The sequence below is a fragment of the Tauraco erythrolophus genome, chromosome Z (genome assembly GCF_009769465.1).
Source record: "Tauraco erythrolophus isolate bTauEry1 chromosome Z, bTauEry1.pri, whole genome shotgun sequence".
NCBI lineage: Eukaryota > Metazoa > Chordata > Aves > Musophagiformes > Musophagidae > Tauraco > Tauraco erythrolophus.
In genome coordinates this window covers 33,711,438-33,725,946 of record NC_141496.1, presented here as the reverse complement: position 1 = coordinate 33,725,946, position 14,509 = coordinate 33,711,438, and the positions used below count along the sequence as shown (strand labels likewise).

The following is a 14,509-nucleotide window of genomic DNA, read 5'->3' as shown; positions in this document are numbered from 1 at the left end:
ATATGGCCATATCTGAGAGCAGTCAGGAGGAAAAAAGGAGGTGTTAAAAACAGGAATGCACTGCAATTCTTCAAGGTGTTGTCTGCCTCAGTATTTTGGGATTCCCTGTCGCTGCTGGGGCAAGGCGAGGAGGTGACAAGGACTCTCCCAGGTAGGAAACGGAGCCACACTCTGCTCAGCCTGAGCCAGACCTGGTCCCCAGACAGAGCCATGTGAGCAGCGGGATGAGCCCCAGTAACCCCAGGCTTGGAGCGAAGCAGTGTCAGCATAAACCCAGGCCATCGCTGGGGCTTCCCCAAAAGCAGGCACCGGGAGAGCCCTACTCTTCCAAACACACCCTGAAATCCCCGAGACCCGTGTGCTGCTGCTCCCACCCTGCTTGGCTCCATCACACCGACGCGGCCACAGGCTGCTGGGGAGCGCGGAGCAGCCAGCACGGCACGGCACAGCACGGCACGGCACAGCACAGCACAGCACAGCACGGCACAGCACAGCACAGTGGCTCTTCTCATCTGCTTCTCACTCTGTTCCTTCAGACCCCGACTCACTGCAGCCTTGTTGAGACAGAGACTGAGATGGAAACCCAACACCTGGGATTTCCCCACACCACAACTGACCCCACGCTTCACCAGCACAGCACGGCCAGCGCGGTGAAACCCCGGCTTCATTCTCCAGCTCCTCTTTGGCAGGGCAGCACTGCTGGGGCGTCGCATGGAAACCTTCCCTGTCATCTCTTGGAAAATTTTGCAGGAGAAATCCTGACCCCAGGCTGCCCATCATTTCCAGACAAAGTGGGAAAATTTGTCACCAGCTGCTCCCCATGGGAAGGGACCCACAGGAAGGGGCGTCAAGCTCAGGGGCATCCCCAGGTCTGCCTGGACGCGAGAGCAGGCATCCCTTGGGTTATCTCACCCGTGTTTCTTCCTACCCCTTTCTCTCACTCAAAGACCCGATGTTTCAATTCCAGCCCCTGCCACAAAGCCACCCTGGGCATTCATGCAAGCGGCATGGTACTCTCTGCAAAGATGATGCTGATGCAGAGACATCAGCAGGATACGCGGCTCCTGTCACGGTGCTTCCCTAGACACTCACACCACCACAGCCTCACCGTCATGCAAAACGCCTGGTGTCATCAACACCATCTGACCGTCACCACCCAACATGGCGTGTCACAACAAGGTGGCACATGCAGGGAATTTCGTGCAGCCTTCAGAAGCTCACGCAAAAAGCACTGCTTGTACAGGAGAGCAGGGAGGCAAGGATGCGAATGGCTGGTGTTGGCCCAAGAAGCTGTGCTTTCTGCTGCTCTTGTAAAAGAAAAGACTTTCTACTCCTAAAAGTTGTTTTTCAGCAGAAAAAAACACGATGGCAGGTTTCTCTTCCCCTTTTTGACCCTAAAACAGAGCGGAGTCAAAAAAGAAGGTGGTGCATCCCCTTCCCCAGCAGCACGACGGAAGGATGGAGGGCTCAGACACGAGACTCGGTCCCGAGGAGGCTTCATCCTCTCTGCGGCACCATGGAGAAGTCACCGCATGTGGCGGCTCTCTCCTCATCTGTGCTGCCGGTGAAGATGCCTTCCTCTCCCCAGCCATTACTTGTCATCTTTATCCAGACATCAAGACCTTCAGGGACATTGCTCCCCCCCAGACAGCCAGTGCACAAAGCTCTAAGCCCCACGGCGCCTGCCAGGTCCTCCCAGTACCGCTGTAATGCAAATGAGCGATGATCACGGTGATGGTGAACAGGAACAGGGATCCCACACGAAGTCTCACATCCTGGAGACTCAGCCTTCAAAGCCTTGGGCAGTTCAGAGCTCTGAACTCCGCAGAGTATCCGAGGGGTCCTGGCAGACAGAGCACACCTCTGCAGAACAGCCCGTTATTTCACTGGGAGCTGCTGGCTCCCCGTGAACTGGAGGCCGCGGTTGGCAGCTTTGTCTCAGGGGTTGAAGGGCTTTGTGCTGGGATCAGCTCTTGAACAACCACCTCTCACACGGAGATGGGGGCAAGAAGAGCTGCTGCTCCTTCCCAGCGAAACGTCCCAAGTTACAGCTGAGCACTGGTCTGCTCCGGCCTTTTTTATACCTCTTTAAATTTTACCATTATTGCAAGATACTACTCAGCAAGACAAAATACGACCAGCCTGAGGTCTCCGTCTGAGCAGCCTCTGACTACCCCAGAGGGAGACCCTCCCCGTCTCTCTCCCCACCAGCCAGCAGAGGTGGGCAGCAGCAGGGGCGAGCGCGTCCCCGCAGCACACAGACTCGCTCCCCGGGGCGCGGGCAGCCTGTTCCCGCACCCGAGCACTCTGTCAGGGCTCATCCCGCAGATCAGCAGGAAAGACCTGCGTCGGGCAAACAGCAGACTTGCTGCAGCCAAGGGCCAGCACCGCACCCCACTGGGAGGCAAGAGCAGAGCCAGGTCACCGCTCCAGCCAAAAATACCCTGCAGCCCCCAGCGGGCTCCATCACCAACACCTGCACACGCTTGAGCACAGCGACGGCAGACAGGCCAGCGGCCGAGCCACCGCTGCCCTTGCCAGCGCCGCTGCCTGTGGAGGGGCCGCATTCCCTCGGGGGCGGTGGGGAAGGAGGGAGCTCCGCATGGCTCGACCCCTGCGCGGGGCGGGGGTCACGGGCGTCCCTGCTCCCAGCTGCCGTCCCTCCGCCGCCCTGCCCGCCCAGACCCCGCGCCCTTTCCATTCGGTGGGGGTATTGATCTGCTGGCAGCAATGGGCTGGATAATTAGCCAGGAATTAGGGTTTCTATTACAGCCAGGAGGCTGCCCCAGCTGATTTATCACCTGAATAATTTACTGTGATTGAAAGGAAATTAAAATGAACTCCATTTGACAACTGTGCGCTTTTATGGGCTTTAGTGAAGACTCAAAAGCCAAATTAATAGCCTGGTGTTGTTTAATAGTCTACCGAGAGTAAATATGGGAAGGTTTTTCCTCTCCTGATGTGCTCTCTTAGGCTGGATTTTAGAGTTGTTTTTTTTCCCCTCCCACCAATAAAGCCGCGGGCTGTATCAGAGGGGGCTGCAGCGGTGAAAACCTCAGAGCCGCCCCCTCTCCTGCTCCTCTCCGCACTGCCAACGCTCCCCATCACACCCCCAGAGGTGTCTGTGGTGCTGGCAAAATGGGGGGGGGCCCAACACTCCACGAGTAGGCAGCACTCTCAGCCAGTACAGGCACCGGCACCAACACAGCCCACCCAGCTGCCCACCCTGGCCAGCATCTGCTGGCATGGGACGAGGGACTGGCCACCGGCAAGTGGGGGAGCGGGACGGCACGGGGGTAACGCAGCTGCCCACAAACTCATCCCGCGCCCTGTGACCCCCAACTGCCATGTCCACCCCCTGCCACCCCAGCGCACCAGAGCGTGCATCCCGCCACGGCGCAGGGTGCCGAGTCCACCCAAGGCACACCTTCCCGACCCGCTGCCTGCCGGACTCCTGCCTGCATGCAGGGAGCTGACTGCAGAGCTGGCAGATCGATGCTGAGCTCCAGTTTTCCCTTTCCTTTGCCTTTTTTTCCAATTTTAGCATTCGTGTCCCTTTGTCGAGCCGTGTGCTGGTGCACAAGGTGTCACACCAGTCATGGGTAAGAGCTTGCATTGACATGCCCAAATCACTTCTGCAGGTGGCCGATGGAGAAAAGATTCAGCTCTGGACGTGCGAACATAGCCATGAGTTAGTGCCACAATCTTCACTGCTGCGGGACAACATAAAGTTTTGGGAAGATACAAGCATCAGCTCTGCACTTCTCATTGCAAGTCTCAGGGTATTTCAAGAAGATCCTCAGCAGCTGCTGCCCACCCAAAGGTAGTGTCCCTTAGGAGGAAACGTATGATTCACACGAACAGAAAAATGAGTCACACTTTCTGGCTTTAACTGACTTTTCTGACTTTTCTTTTATCTGACATATTTCTGACTTTTCGCTGAAGACAAATCCCCAATGCTGTAAGGAGGGCTGTACACCTCCACGCTCTCGGGAGCTGCATTCCTGTGGACACACCATCCAACTCAATTCCATACAGAGAAAAATAAACTTTCATCTTTCCAAGATGGAAAATACTTCACCAGATAACAGCAAAACTTGAAGACTTTCAAAAGGTCTTATGCCCTTCTCCTGGTCAGTTCGGAGAACTCCTTTGTCACAACTCACTCTGAAACAGAGGGCAATCAGGTTTTAACTTTGCCAATTTTTCCAACTTTTGCAATTTATGAGTAATTTTTTCAGGTTCATTAGTTATCCAAATTTCACCTGCCTGTGCATATCTCCAGATCCAAACTTATCTGCACAGCCTGTCATGAATACATGTATTGGTATATGTTTGCCTGGTTCCTGCTTAAGCCCAGAATATCTATGATTTATCTGGAAACGAATACAAGAACAGATATTCAGTTTAGTTCTAGCTAAAAGCAACGGAAAAGCATCAGCGAGGGTCTGGGAATTATCTGCTATTAGTGGCAAGCAGTTCTCTTCTAAGTCAGTGACCTACACAGTGTTGAATCTGGTCACATCATGTTATGCCTCATTATGGCCCTGATCTAAAGTCTATTGAAGTCAATAGAAATATTCCTCTTGGCTTCAATGAGTATTCGATTGGACCCATGTGTGAAGCTGGAAATACAAGAGAATCCATTTCTGTCGTGGACAGAAGTCTAGCATAGATAATTCTCTTCTTTATTCTGAGGAAATTAATGCACTGCCTCTCCTGTCGAGCCGATCCTGCTGCATATCCTTCGCCCTGCAGTTTTCCCCCGTAGAGGCATTAATCCTGCTCTCACAGCCACCAAACACACATCGGTGAGCCCCAGGCTTGCCCCCTGCTCGCTTCGACGGGGCTTTCTTGCACCCGTCCAGCCTCCCACACCTGAAGACCCCTGGCATGTGGCTGTTTCCCAGGTCTTCATCTCCAGGAGCATCTCCTGTCTGTACTTTAAGCGGGAGTCCGTGGTTCACACGACCGATGCAGCGGGGCCAGCCCAGGACAGCTGCCCCAGGCGCTGGGCAGAGCTCCTCCATCCTTCTGGCCGGAATAGCAGGCAGCCACTGGAGAGAGGGCCATCGAGCTCACAGCTGGGCAAAGGGGTTTTCTGAGCACAGCCAGCACCTCCAGTTCCTCCAATGGATGCTCCTAATGGATGGGGCAATGGAAAATTCACCACTCAGCGCAGCAGCTCCATGCATAGGGATGAGCGCCAGTTCTGGGCAAGATCTGAATTGTCAGTGCAGTGACCAGGAACAGCGGGGTTTTGCCTACGGCAGGGGCCAGGTGGGAGTACGGTGGTCCACCACAGAGGTAGCTGTACTGCACAAGCCCAGGGCAGGCAGGCAGAAGCACTGATACCCTTGAGCTGTACAGCTTTGCTCTGCGGGTCTGCACGTCAGCTGTGTGAGCAACACCGCTATGTGCATTTCAAAACCCATGCCCAGAAATATGAGATCAGTTTTCCATGAACATCTGCAGCCAATGCAAATCGATCACAGGCTGTTGGCAAAAAATGAGCACAAAAGGGCACAAATGCAAGGGAAAGGCATTCGTTTTATACATGAATTCATGTTTATAGCAGGTTTCTCTTGCAGGGAGGTGGTCCAGGGTGCTTCTAGAGTACTGACTTTATGCCTTGGTTCCTCCCATAACATACAGACACAAGAGGACTCGACTCCGATTGCACAGCCAGTCCTCAGCCTCGGGCTTCCCGGCTCCCAGTTGCTGCACCTCACCTGCTGTTGAACGTTCCTGCACTCCCCACGTGCTGGTACCACGTCCTTGCGCCGCAGAGCACACACCTGTGCATACGCAGCCGCACCGCCACAGACTAGGCGGTGAAGTGGGGCACATAATGACAGGAGAGGCCTCGCTGCCAGCCCCAATGCGCCGTCTGACGTGGTCTGTACCGGCATGACACCACGGCGGGACCCCCGCCTCGCCTGGTGTGTGCAACAGGCACCGCATCTGAGCAAAGCACTGCCCTGTCTCTGTCCAGAGGCCGCCATCTCGCCCAGCGCTGCGTGAGCCCTTCCCCGGACAGGCACTCATGCCCTGTGGGTCCCTTTGTAGAAGGCAAAGCTCACGGCCGATGAGAAAACTCAAACGATGCTTGTCAAGAGCACGACACGTTCTGAGGTGAGAAACAACTCATTAGTCCATGTTTTATACAGGCGAATGGAGGGAAACATTAAAGACGGAAAAGGAAAGGAAATAGCCTGGAAGCACTCAAACTAAAGGCTTTGGCAGCGTGAGCAAGCACTCCATCGCCCATCGACACGTCTGCCTACATGAGGGGTGATGTACATCTCCCAGTAAGGAAGCCCAAATTTTGCCCAGAAAACACATCGGGAGGACTTCAGGCAGCAGGAGCTAGCCCTCAGCCGGGGCACAGATGCACTGGAGCTGCCCGCGCTTTGCTGTGCGGGAGGGTCCTGTCCCCCACACCACCACTCACCGCGGCCGAGTCACTGCTCCCGCGCACAAGTGAGGAGGAAGACTTGGAGAGGAGCTGCAAAACAGAGAAGAAAAGGAACTTCCTTGTCTAGAGAACAGCAATTCTTCCAGTAAAACACCTGGAGCCTTCCTCAGGTGAACAGCACAGGCACATCAACGAGGTTTTGTGCCCAAGTAAAATCAGTGATATTCAGCTGGCTGCTGCTGGACCGAGTTTATAATAAAATGGGTAAGTTGTGGGTCAGCAGCTCCCACCAGGCTTCTCCTCACATCTCATCCATATGGGGAGGAGCATCTTTTCCTTATATCCCTCTACGGAAACAGCTCAGGACCCCACACATCCGCTGCTGGCTTAGCTCCTCAAGCCCCGCTCCAGGTTCAGCAGCGCTCCGGACCACCCGGTGCCACAGGCAGGTCTTGGTTTAGCACAACCACCTACAGCAGGGACAACTCTGGCTTTCCAAGTCACATCATTAATGTTCTCAGTATTTTCTTTCTCATTGATTTCTCTGGCCTTACTAATTGACCCAGACAGCTTCTCCACTTTGGCTAAGCACCATGACAGCTTTGCTCGACTCACAGAAGAGGTGAAACACGACTGCATTGGAGAGGGGTGGAGTTCATCCCGCATCCTTGTGAACCAGAGCTGATCATGCGGATCACATGCGTTCATGCTGAGAGTTACGCTTTACGTGCCACCAAACAGCAGAAGCCCACCCCAAAGAGCCACGAGCCCTTAATCGTGGCTGAGCTTCCCGAACGCAAACGGCAATGCTCCAACCTGTGTGAAAGCAAACACCTACAAACTCCATTTGTAATCACACTTAAAAACACCCAGGCAAGGCGGTTCCACCAAGCACCTTTTGTACATCAGAACATCATGTTTGTCAGCATCTGTTTGACTCCCCAGTGCGCAGAGAGTACCCTGTCAACAACATTAATAGCAGTGTTATCTCCAGTCTTAATAAAGTGGCTGCACAGCATTTGTGCATGTTTGGGCTGGGGCAGAGTTAATTTTCTTCCCAGGAGCTGGCACGGGGCTGCGCTCTGGATCAGCGCTGGAATCAGCGTTGGTAACGCAGAGATGTTTTCGTTATTGCTGAGCGGCATTTTCGCAGCGTCACGGCCTTTTCTGCTTCTCGTCCTGCCCCACCAGCGAGGGGGCCAGGGGTGCCCAGGGAGTCGGGAGGGGACACAGCTGGGACAGCTGACCCCGGCTGACCCAAGGGGTATTCCAGACCATGGGACGTCATGCTCAGCATATAAAGCTGGGGAAGAAGAAGGAAGGGGAGGACGTTGGGAGCGATGGCATTTGTCTTCCCAAGTCACCGTTCTGTGTGACGGAGCCCTGCTGTCCTGGGGATGGTGAACATCTGCCCGCCCATGGGAAGGGGTGGAGGAATTCCTTGGTTTGCTTTGCTGTGCATGTGGCTTTCACTTTACCTACTAAACTGTCTTTATCTCAACCCCCAAGTTTTCTCACTTTTACCCTTCTGATTCTCTTGTCTCCCATCCCACTGTGGCGGACTGAGCAAGTGGCTGGGTGGGGCCCATTGCCGCTGGGGTTAAACCATGACACTGTTTTAGCTGCTTACATGGACCCAGGGAGATCCTTGCTCCACCAACAGCCGAATGTCCCATATTTGAAAACTGGGATAATGCTCAAGCAACATGCTCATTCGATTCTCTCATTCTTCCTACCAAACCAGTAGAAGTTCATCTCTGGATACGTGTTCACCCCCAGCGGGACTGTCTCCCTTGAACTACAGTTCTGCATGACTCGGAGACTTCAGAACACACAAACGCATCAACTCTTCCATCACTGCTCTCTTTGTAACAACTGTTTTGGCGTACAAAAGCCTCGCAGGGACAGACCGAACACCACGCAGCCTCTCAGTGACCAGTGCTGACAAGGCTGCCGGAGCCTGTCCTCTCCTCTCCCGTGCCACCCGTGTTCCGACGGGACAACCACCATCTAGTGGCACGCGAAGGCCATTTCACCTCCCAGCCACACCGACTGTTCGCCTTTCCTAACCAGCCTTTGAAAAAATCAGATTGACCTCAGCGCCTTCCCGGCCTTTTCCCAGTTCGAGTCTAGACCTGCAGAATTCCACAGCAAACACAAATCAGGGAAACCACAAAACCAGCAGAAGCTGGTAAAAAACAAACGGCTCTATGAATGAAATAATCAAGGACAGGTGTGAGCTTAAAGGTGCGAAGAATTTCTACTTTACCGTATGACTTTCAGCATAAGTAAGTAATTTTTCAAAAAATTTATACCAATACATATTCCTTAACTGGAGCCATGACGGCAGTAGGCTGCCATGAGATAATGTCCAGTGGCCCTCAAATATATAGGTTCCTCCAAGGGAAATCAGTGTTTGTCTGCAGTTTGAGAGTCCATCCACCTTGCTAAAAAGCAGGTCTACTAATAAGAACACTGAAGATTAATGGCCAGATACATCATTAAGTGGCAATCTAGACCGACACTGATGCCGACAGCAATATATGCATTTTCACCTCCCTCTCAGCAGCTAAATTAAAGACTGCCACCCAAGAAGAACACAGAGAGGTAGAGCTCCTCAGTTTTTGCACGTGCGTCTGTGTTGCGCCTGCAAAAATGGAACTTTCCCAAAAAATTAGTGCCAAGTTCTTCCCAAACACATTGCTAATCTGTAGGTGCAACTAATTTACCTTCACATACTAATTGGGTGTTTCTCTCAGCAAATGGCCAATTACATGCCTAATAAGCCATTTCTGGATACAAAAATCTAATTTGTGTGCACAATCACGCTAAAAATGCACGAATATTAGGCATTGAGTTTTTCAAGCCTGCTCCTTGTTACCTGCGTAGCCTGCTTTAGATCTAAAAAAAGCATCAGAAGCTGTGATGCTCTTTAAGGACTCATTTGATGTAACTGGCCCAGATCGGGTGTCATTTCATACCCAAACACTTGTTAATGTTTACACAACAAGTGTTTTCCTTCATTTTTCAATACTCGGTCTTTATGGCTAAAATGCACTTGGCCGAAGGGCTTCATACCACACCTTTTCTCCATGTTTTCCTACTGAGACTCTGAGAAGTGCCTGGTGATGGCCACCAAGCAGACCTCTGCCAGCAGAAAGCACATCTGGAAAACACCGAACGTTTGCACTAGTACCTGCTCTGGTTTGATGGGCTCAGTTGTTGTGAAAATGTCAGAATAATGTTGCCTCTCGAAGACTCGATCCAACACTTCTAGTTGCTGCTGAGTGAAAAGGTCTCCTCGCATCTGTTTCCGAAGAAAATCTCTGCCCGGGAGAGAATGGCCATTTGGTACTGGAGATTCCTGAATACCTTTCAAAGAGGAGAAAGAAGACAGAGAATAAGCAGGCATCGCAATGATAAGACCTACAGAGAAGTGTCTCATTTGACCCCTTGAAAAGATGTGGGTGCCAGTCTGGTGACACCGTGGGGGTACTCTGCGAGGAGGTTACAAGCAAGACACGTACTGCCAGAAGATGCTCTGACCAGTCTTCCATTACAGCCAACCCTCGACACAATTTACCATCAATGATGCCACACATAATTTAAAGGCAGGACAAAGAATAAGGGTCACATCTTTGCTGGCACCACTTCTACTGCACCACTTGAGGACCTGTCTGGTCCATGCTCTGGATGCAGGAGGACACAGAACTGATGCTATAGTCCCAGTCAGCTTAGGTCAGCTCCAGCAGATCAGCTTTGCCCAGTCACTGCCCATACCCTTCACCCACTTCCTGCAGTACCCGCAAGTCTCACTCAGCTTCACCCCGCGCTGAGCTCTGAGCTACAGTGTGTCCACATCGGAAGCAGGGACTCTGTCCATCACCCCCTCCCGCTGGCAGCAGCCACCCAGATGACTTCCAAAACAGAGGCCCTGCCTGCGCCATACCGCGACGGGACGTCACTGCCACAGCACCCTCAGCAAGGACGGACCCCACACATCCTCCTGGCACTTTCTATTTCCTGAACCTGTTGGCATGATGAAAGCCTGAGCTCCAAGGCACGTTTTCCTCTCCCTCTGCTTTGGCAGAGGTTTTCAGCAGACGTCATAAATGACTGCCCATGGCTGAAAAGCCATGAGACAAGTTTGAGCAACACTTAGATTGGCAGTTTGAAAAGACTCCAGCAATACAGGGGCTTGTTTCAATTTGCTTTTTGCAGATTCACAGTGGTTTTCTACTTTTCCTTCACCTGTCAGTGCCAGAAATGTATGTTTTATGCACTGAAAGCTGAGGTCTGCAGTATTCCCAGGACTCCAGGAGGTGGAACTCCAAGAACAACAGTAAATATCAGATTTCTTCTCCAGACGACAACACCACACGAGGCAGAGGGAGGAAACGTTTTAAAAATAGAATCTTGCTGCTAAGATAGTTTTGAGGAGCAGAATTCAAATGCATCCTTAACAACAAGACTTTCACGAGCATTGCAGCAGCTTACTGACCAAGCAGTCTGCAGAGGAACAACACCACTCAGACCTTCTCTGGCAGATTCTGCACCAAGTTTTTTGATGGCAAACACAAGAGGCGGTTTGTGCAGAGGGACCCCGCTGCTGTGACACCAGTTTCGTCCGCAGACGCGTGCTGGCTGCGGGCGGTGCCTGGCAGACAAGATCTTTCATAAAGTCCTGTTGAGTTGAGATCATCCTTCAGCAGAGCTGCATTTTGCAGAAAACGCTGTCTATCAAGAAAACCAGGCTGCTTTGGGACAGACCTCTCAAACTGGGCGACAGACAGACAGAAATGCCTCTTCAACCTATGTCACTCTCTGTAACCAACCGCTTACACCAAACAGGTGCTTGGTGTTGGCCAGAAACTTTCTTCTCAATTTTAGTTCAGCAATTTAGCCAACAACAGCTTTATCTTCAGACCTGTTTAGATAAAGTCATGTAACTTAAGACAATGTTGGCTTTTGTGAAGCTCATTCCACAGGGCAAAAAACCCTGAACCTGTCCTCTGAATAGAAAGTCTAAGCATGTGTACACGGCTATGAAAAAACACAAAGGGATATAAGACAGCCATGTATCTTTAAATCTTTTTTTTTTTTTACTGTTCTAAATCAAATAATATCTAATAGATCTAGTGCTGGGTTTAGTCAACCATAGCTTATAAAATTAAAATTCTGGTTGCTAGCTGCATGATAGCAAAAGGCCGAGGAGACCCTGCCTCTGGAGCATGGAAACGCTGGCTTTAAATTTGAGGTTAAACTAATGTTTTTTGCAATTTGGCATCAAAGTTAAAGCTTTACGCAGTTTTGGTCTAAAGGGGGTGATGAAAGGAGTGAAATGATCCAAGACGTGGTATGACCTGGCAAACGTTCCTGGCAACGCCAGCACAGTCTGTGCATTGTTTATACACCCAGTGATCAGGTGTATAATGAGACCCCATCACATCTAAATACGGAGCAGCCGACCTGTGTTTCACCGGCAGCACTCCTATCATGGGAGCATTTGCTCCGGATTTTTCAGGGGGGAATATGTTTGGAGAAGAAGAGCCAGCCGAAGATGAAACACTGCCAAGTACTTGCAGCACCGGCTCGGCCACGTCCATCCCTGACCGTCCTCCCTCCCAGGGGCAGTGAGGCAGGGGACAGCCCTGGGCACCTGCCACCAAAGCACCCCGAGAAATATGAGGATGAGGAGATCTCTCTCTGCAAGGGAAATCCGCAGACAAACGCTGTGCCAGAGACGGAGACCCAGGATGAGGTGCCTTCCCGCACGGCACTGGGCAGTACGGCAGGGAATGAAATCCCATGGAGAGGGCAGTGGGGCTCTGGAGGGGTTTAGAACTGAGAATCCGGACTGGGTACAGTGCTGGAAGTGCCGCTGGTGCAGCCAGCTGGGGAGGGCTGCCCTGCATCACCCGCACCTCTCCACTGTGGTCTCCACATGCCGTCTTGAGGACTTGAGATGTGATCAGCCTCAGAGACGCATTTCCCAGCGTGGCCTGGCTCTGCTGAGCTGAAGGAGCGACGCACGTGGGGTTTGCTGCCGGGCAGGAACGGGGCAGAGCTGAGAACACCAGAATGGCTGTCACTGCCTGGAGGGTCCAGCACCTTTGCGAGAGGAGCCTGGGAGCTGCCCAAACCTGACTCGCCCTCATTACCGCTCCCTCTCCGCATCCCATGAATGAAGGGACGGGTTGTTCTTTTGCGCTGTGCTTCCCAAACCCAGACTAACCACAGGTAAGTGCTGCATTTCACTGCACAAGTAAAGGACTTTCTATATGACACCTGAAAGTTCAGGAAGGTCTTTGGGATGCGTTTGGCTGTTAGACATTATATAAATGTGAGATAATTACCATTAGCATTATGCATTGTTTGAATACACCAGAATATCTTCGATAATTAAAATACTGTTGGCAGGTTTGAAACACTTTGGGTTATAAATAGGCTCCAGGGAGTGGTAAAAACATTTTTCATATAATCAATGCATCCACCAAGGAGGGTTATGTTTTGTTGACAGTAGCACTACGTGTGTACCTACCTACTCTGCAAAACAATTAGTTCCCAGTCCAATGGCATCTTTCCAGAAATGCTAATGAAGAGCACAGATACAATTTTTGTCACCGCAAAAGAGGACATTCTTTTCAGACAAATGTTTCATCCCTAGCAGAGTACGGAGACGGGACAAGACAGTGCCATTAGACCACAACTTTCTGAACTACCTCGGATGCAACACACCTCCTTCCCAGCATGAGGCCGGAGGTGCCATGTCTCTGGGGGATGTGCCGGCAGTCCCCACACCCAGACCCACCCCGACATCCCAGGGAGAGCCCATGCCTCCTGCTCTGCTGGCACTAAGTTCCAGCACCCCCTACCGCTCTGATCCAAGCTCCACTCCAGACACTAGCTCAGCTCCTCTCAGGTGCACACAACTCAGCATGTGATCCTGCCTGGGATGTGCAGCTGGAGGACTGTCCTGGATTCGAGTGGGACAGAGTGAGTCTTTCTTTTTAGCAGAGCAGCTAGAAGAGCTCTGTCTGGGATTCGTTAGGAGAAGAATGTCGATAGTGCACTGATGTTCACGGTTGGTGCTGAGACATAAAGGACCTTTCAGCTTCCCGTGTTTTGCTGGTGTGCAGGAGCACAGCAGGCTGGGGAGGAGCATGGCAGGACAAAGGGTCCACAGCTTCCCTTGTGAGTTGAACTTAGACTTAGGATTGAGGGCCAAACTAGGCAGTGCAGTATTCCATCTCATGCAGCATCATGCCCAGTGTAGATATAGGGGTGGACTGGGAAGAAGAGCTCTTGCTCTTCCCAGAACTCTCGGAGTGCTCTCTCTCTCTTTCCTTCTCTTTTGGGGCATTTCGCTCATCCAGGATTGCAGTGTTGAGACTTAACAGTTTCAGGATCGTTTGTTGAGTTGGGATGGGTGTTGGTCACCGAGTGGTGAGCAATTACACTGTGCGTCACTTGTTTGTATATGTTATTGTCATTATATATATTTTTTCATACATTATTATTATTCGTAAATTGTTCTTAACTCAACCCACGAGTCTCCTTCCCTTTTCCCTTTTAATTCTCTTCCCCAATCCCCGAGGACGGAGCAAGGCGTGCCAGCAGTTGCATGGGGTTTAGCTGCCGGCTGGGTTAAACCACGACAAGGAGTCACCACGTCAGGTACATCTTTGCACATGGCAGAGTCCCAGCGACACCACCCTGGTTCCAAATTTACCAGTGGGCACTTGCTAGGTGTGGGAAAAATCAGTAATTTCCCACTCTGAGATGCACAGACACTGGCTTCCCTGTTTGCATCCTACCCAGAAAAACGACCTGTGGCTTCACAACAAAAGCCTGGCACTCTTCTGAAGACACGGTCCTGACTTGGACATAATGCTGACACTGCAGAGTATCGAGGATTTCCTACGGCTCACCAGAGCCCCAACAGCTGAGGAAGAGCACAGCGCAGAACAGATCCACCTCGGAGAAGAAGTACCATGCATGCTGCTGACAAAGGGTTGCCTAAAATGTGTGGATATCACCCAGAAATACTATGTCTTCATTAATTAAGCAGAAGTTATTTCTGGAGACCTA

At 51.7% G+C, this 14,509-nt stretch overlaps 1 protein-coding gene across 7 annotated transcripts in view; it reads right to left on the bottom strand.

Annotated features, from left to right (window-relative positions):
- Nucleotides 1-14,509, bottom strand: part of PAX5 (paired box 5) — a 144,197-nt gene that overhangs the window by 76,381 nt on the left and 53,307 nt on the right. For all 7 annotated transcript variants that reach the window (XM_086628767.1, XM_086628768.1, XM_086628771.1 and 4 more), the window contains one exon: nt 9,615-9,790. In XM_086628767.1, the coding sequence (XP_086484893.1) occupies nt 9,615-9,790 (176 nt within the window). The remainder of the gene's footprint in view (nt 1-9,614; nt 9,791-14,509) is intronic.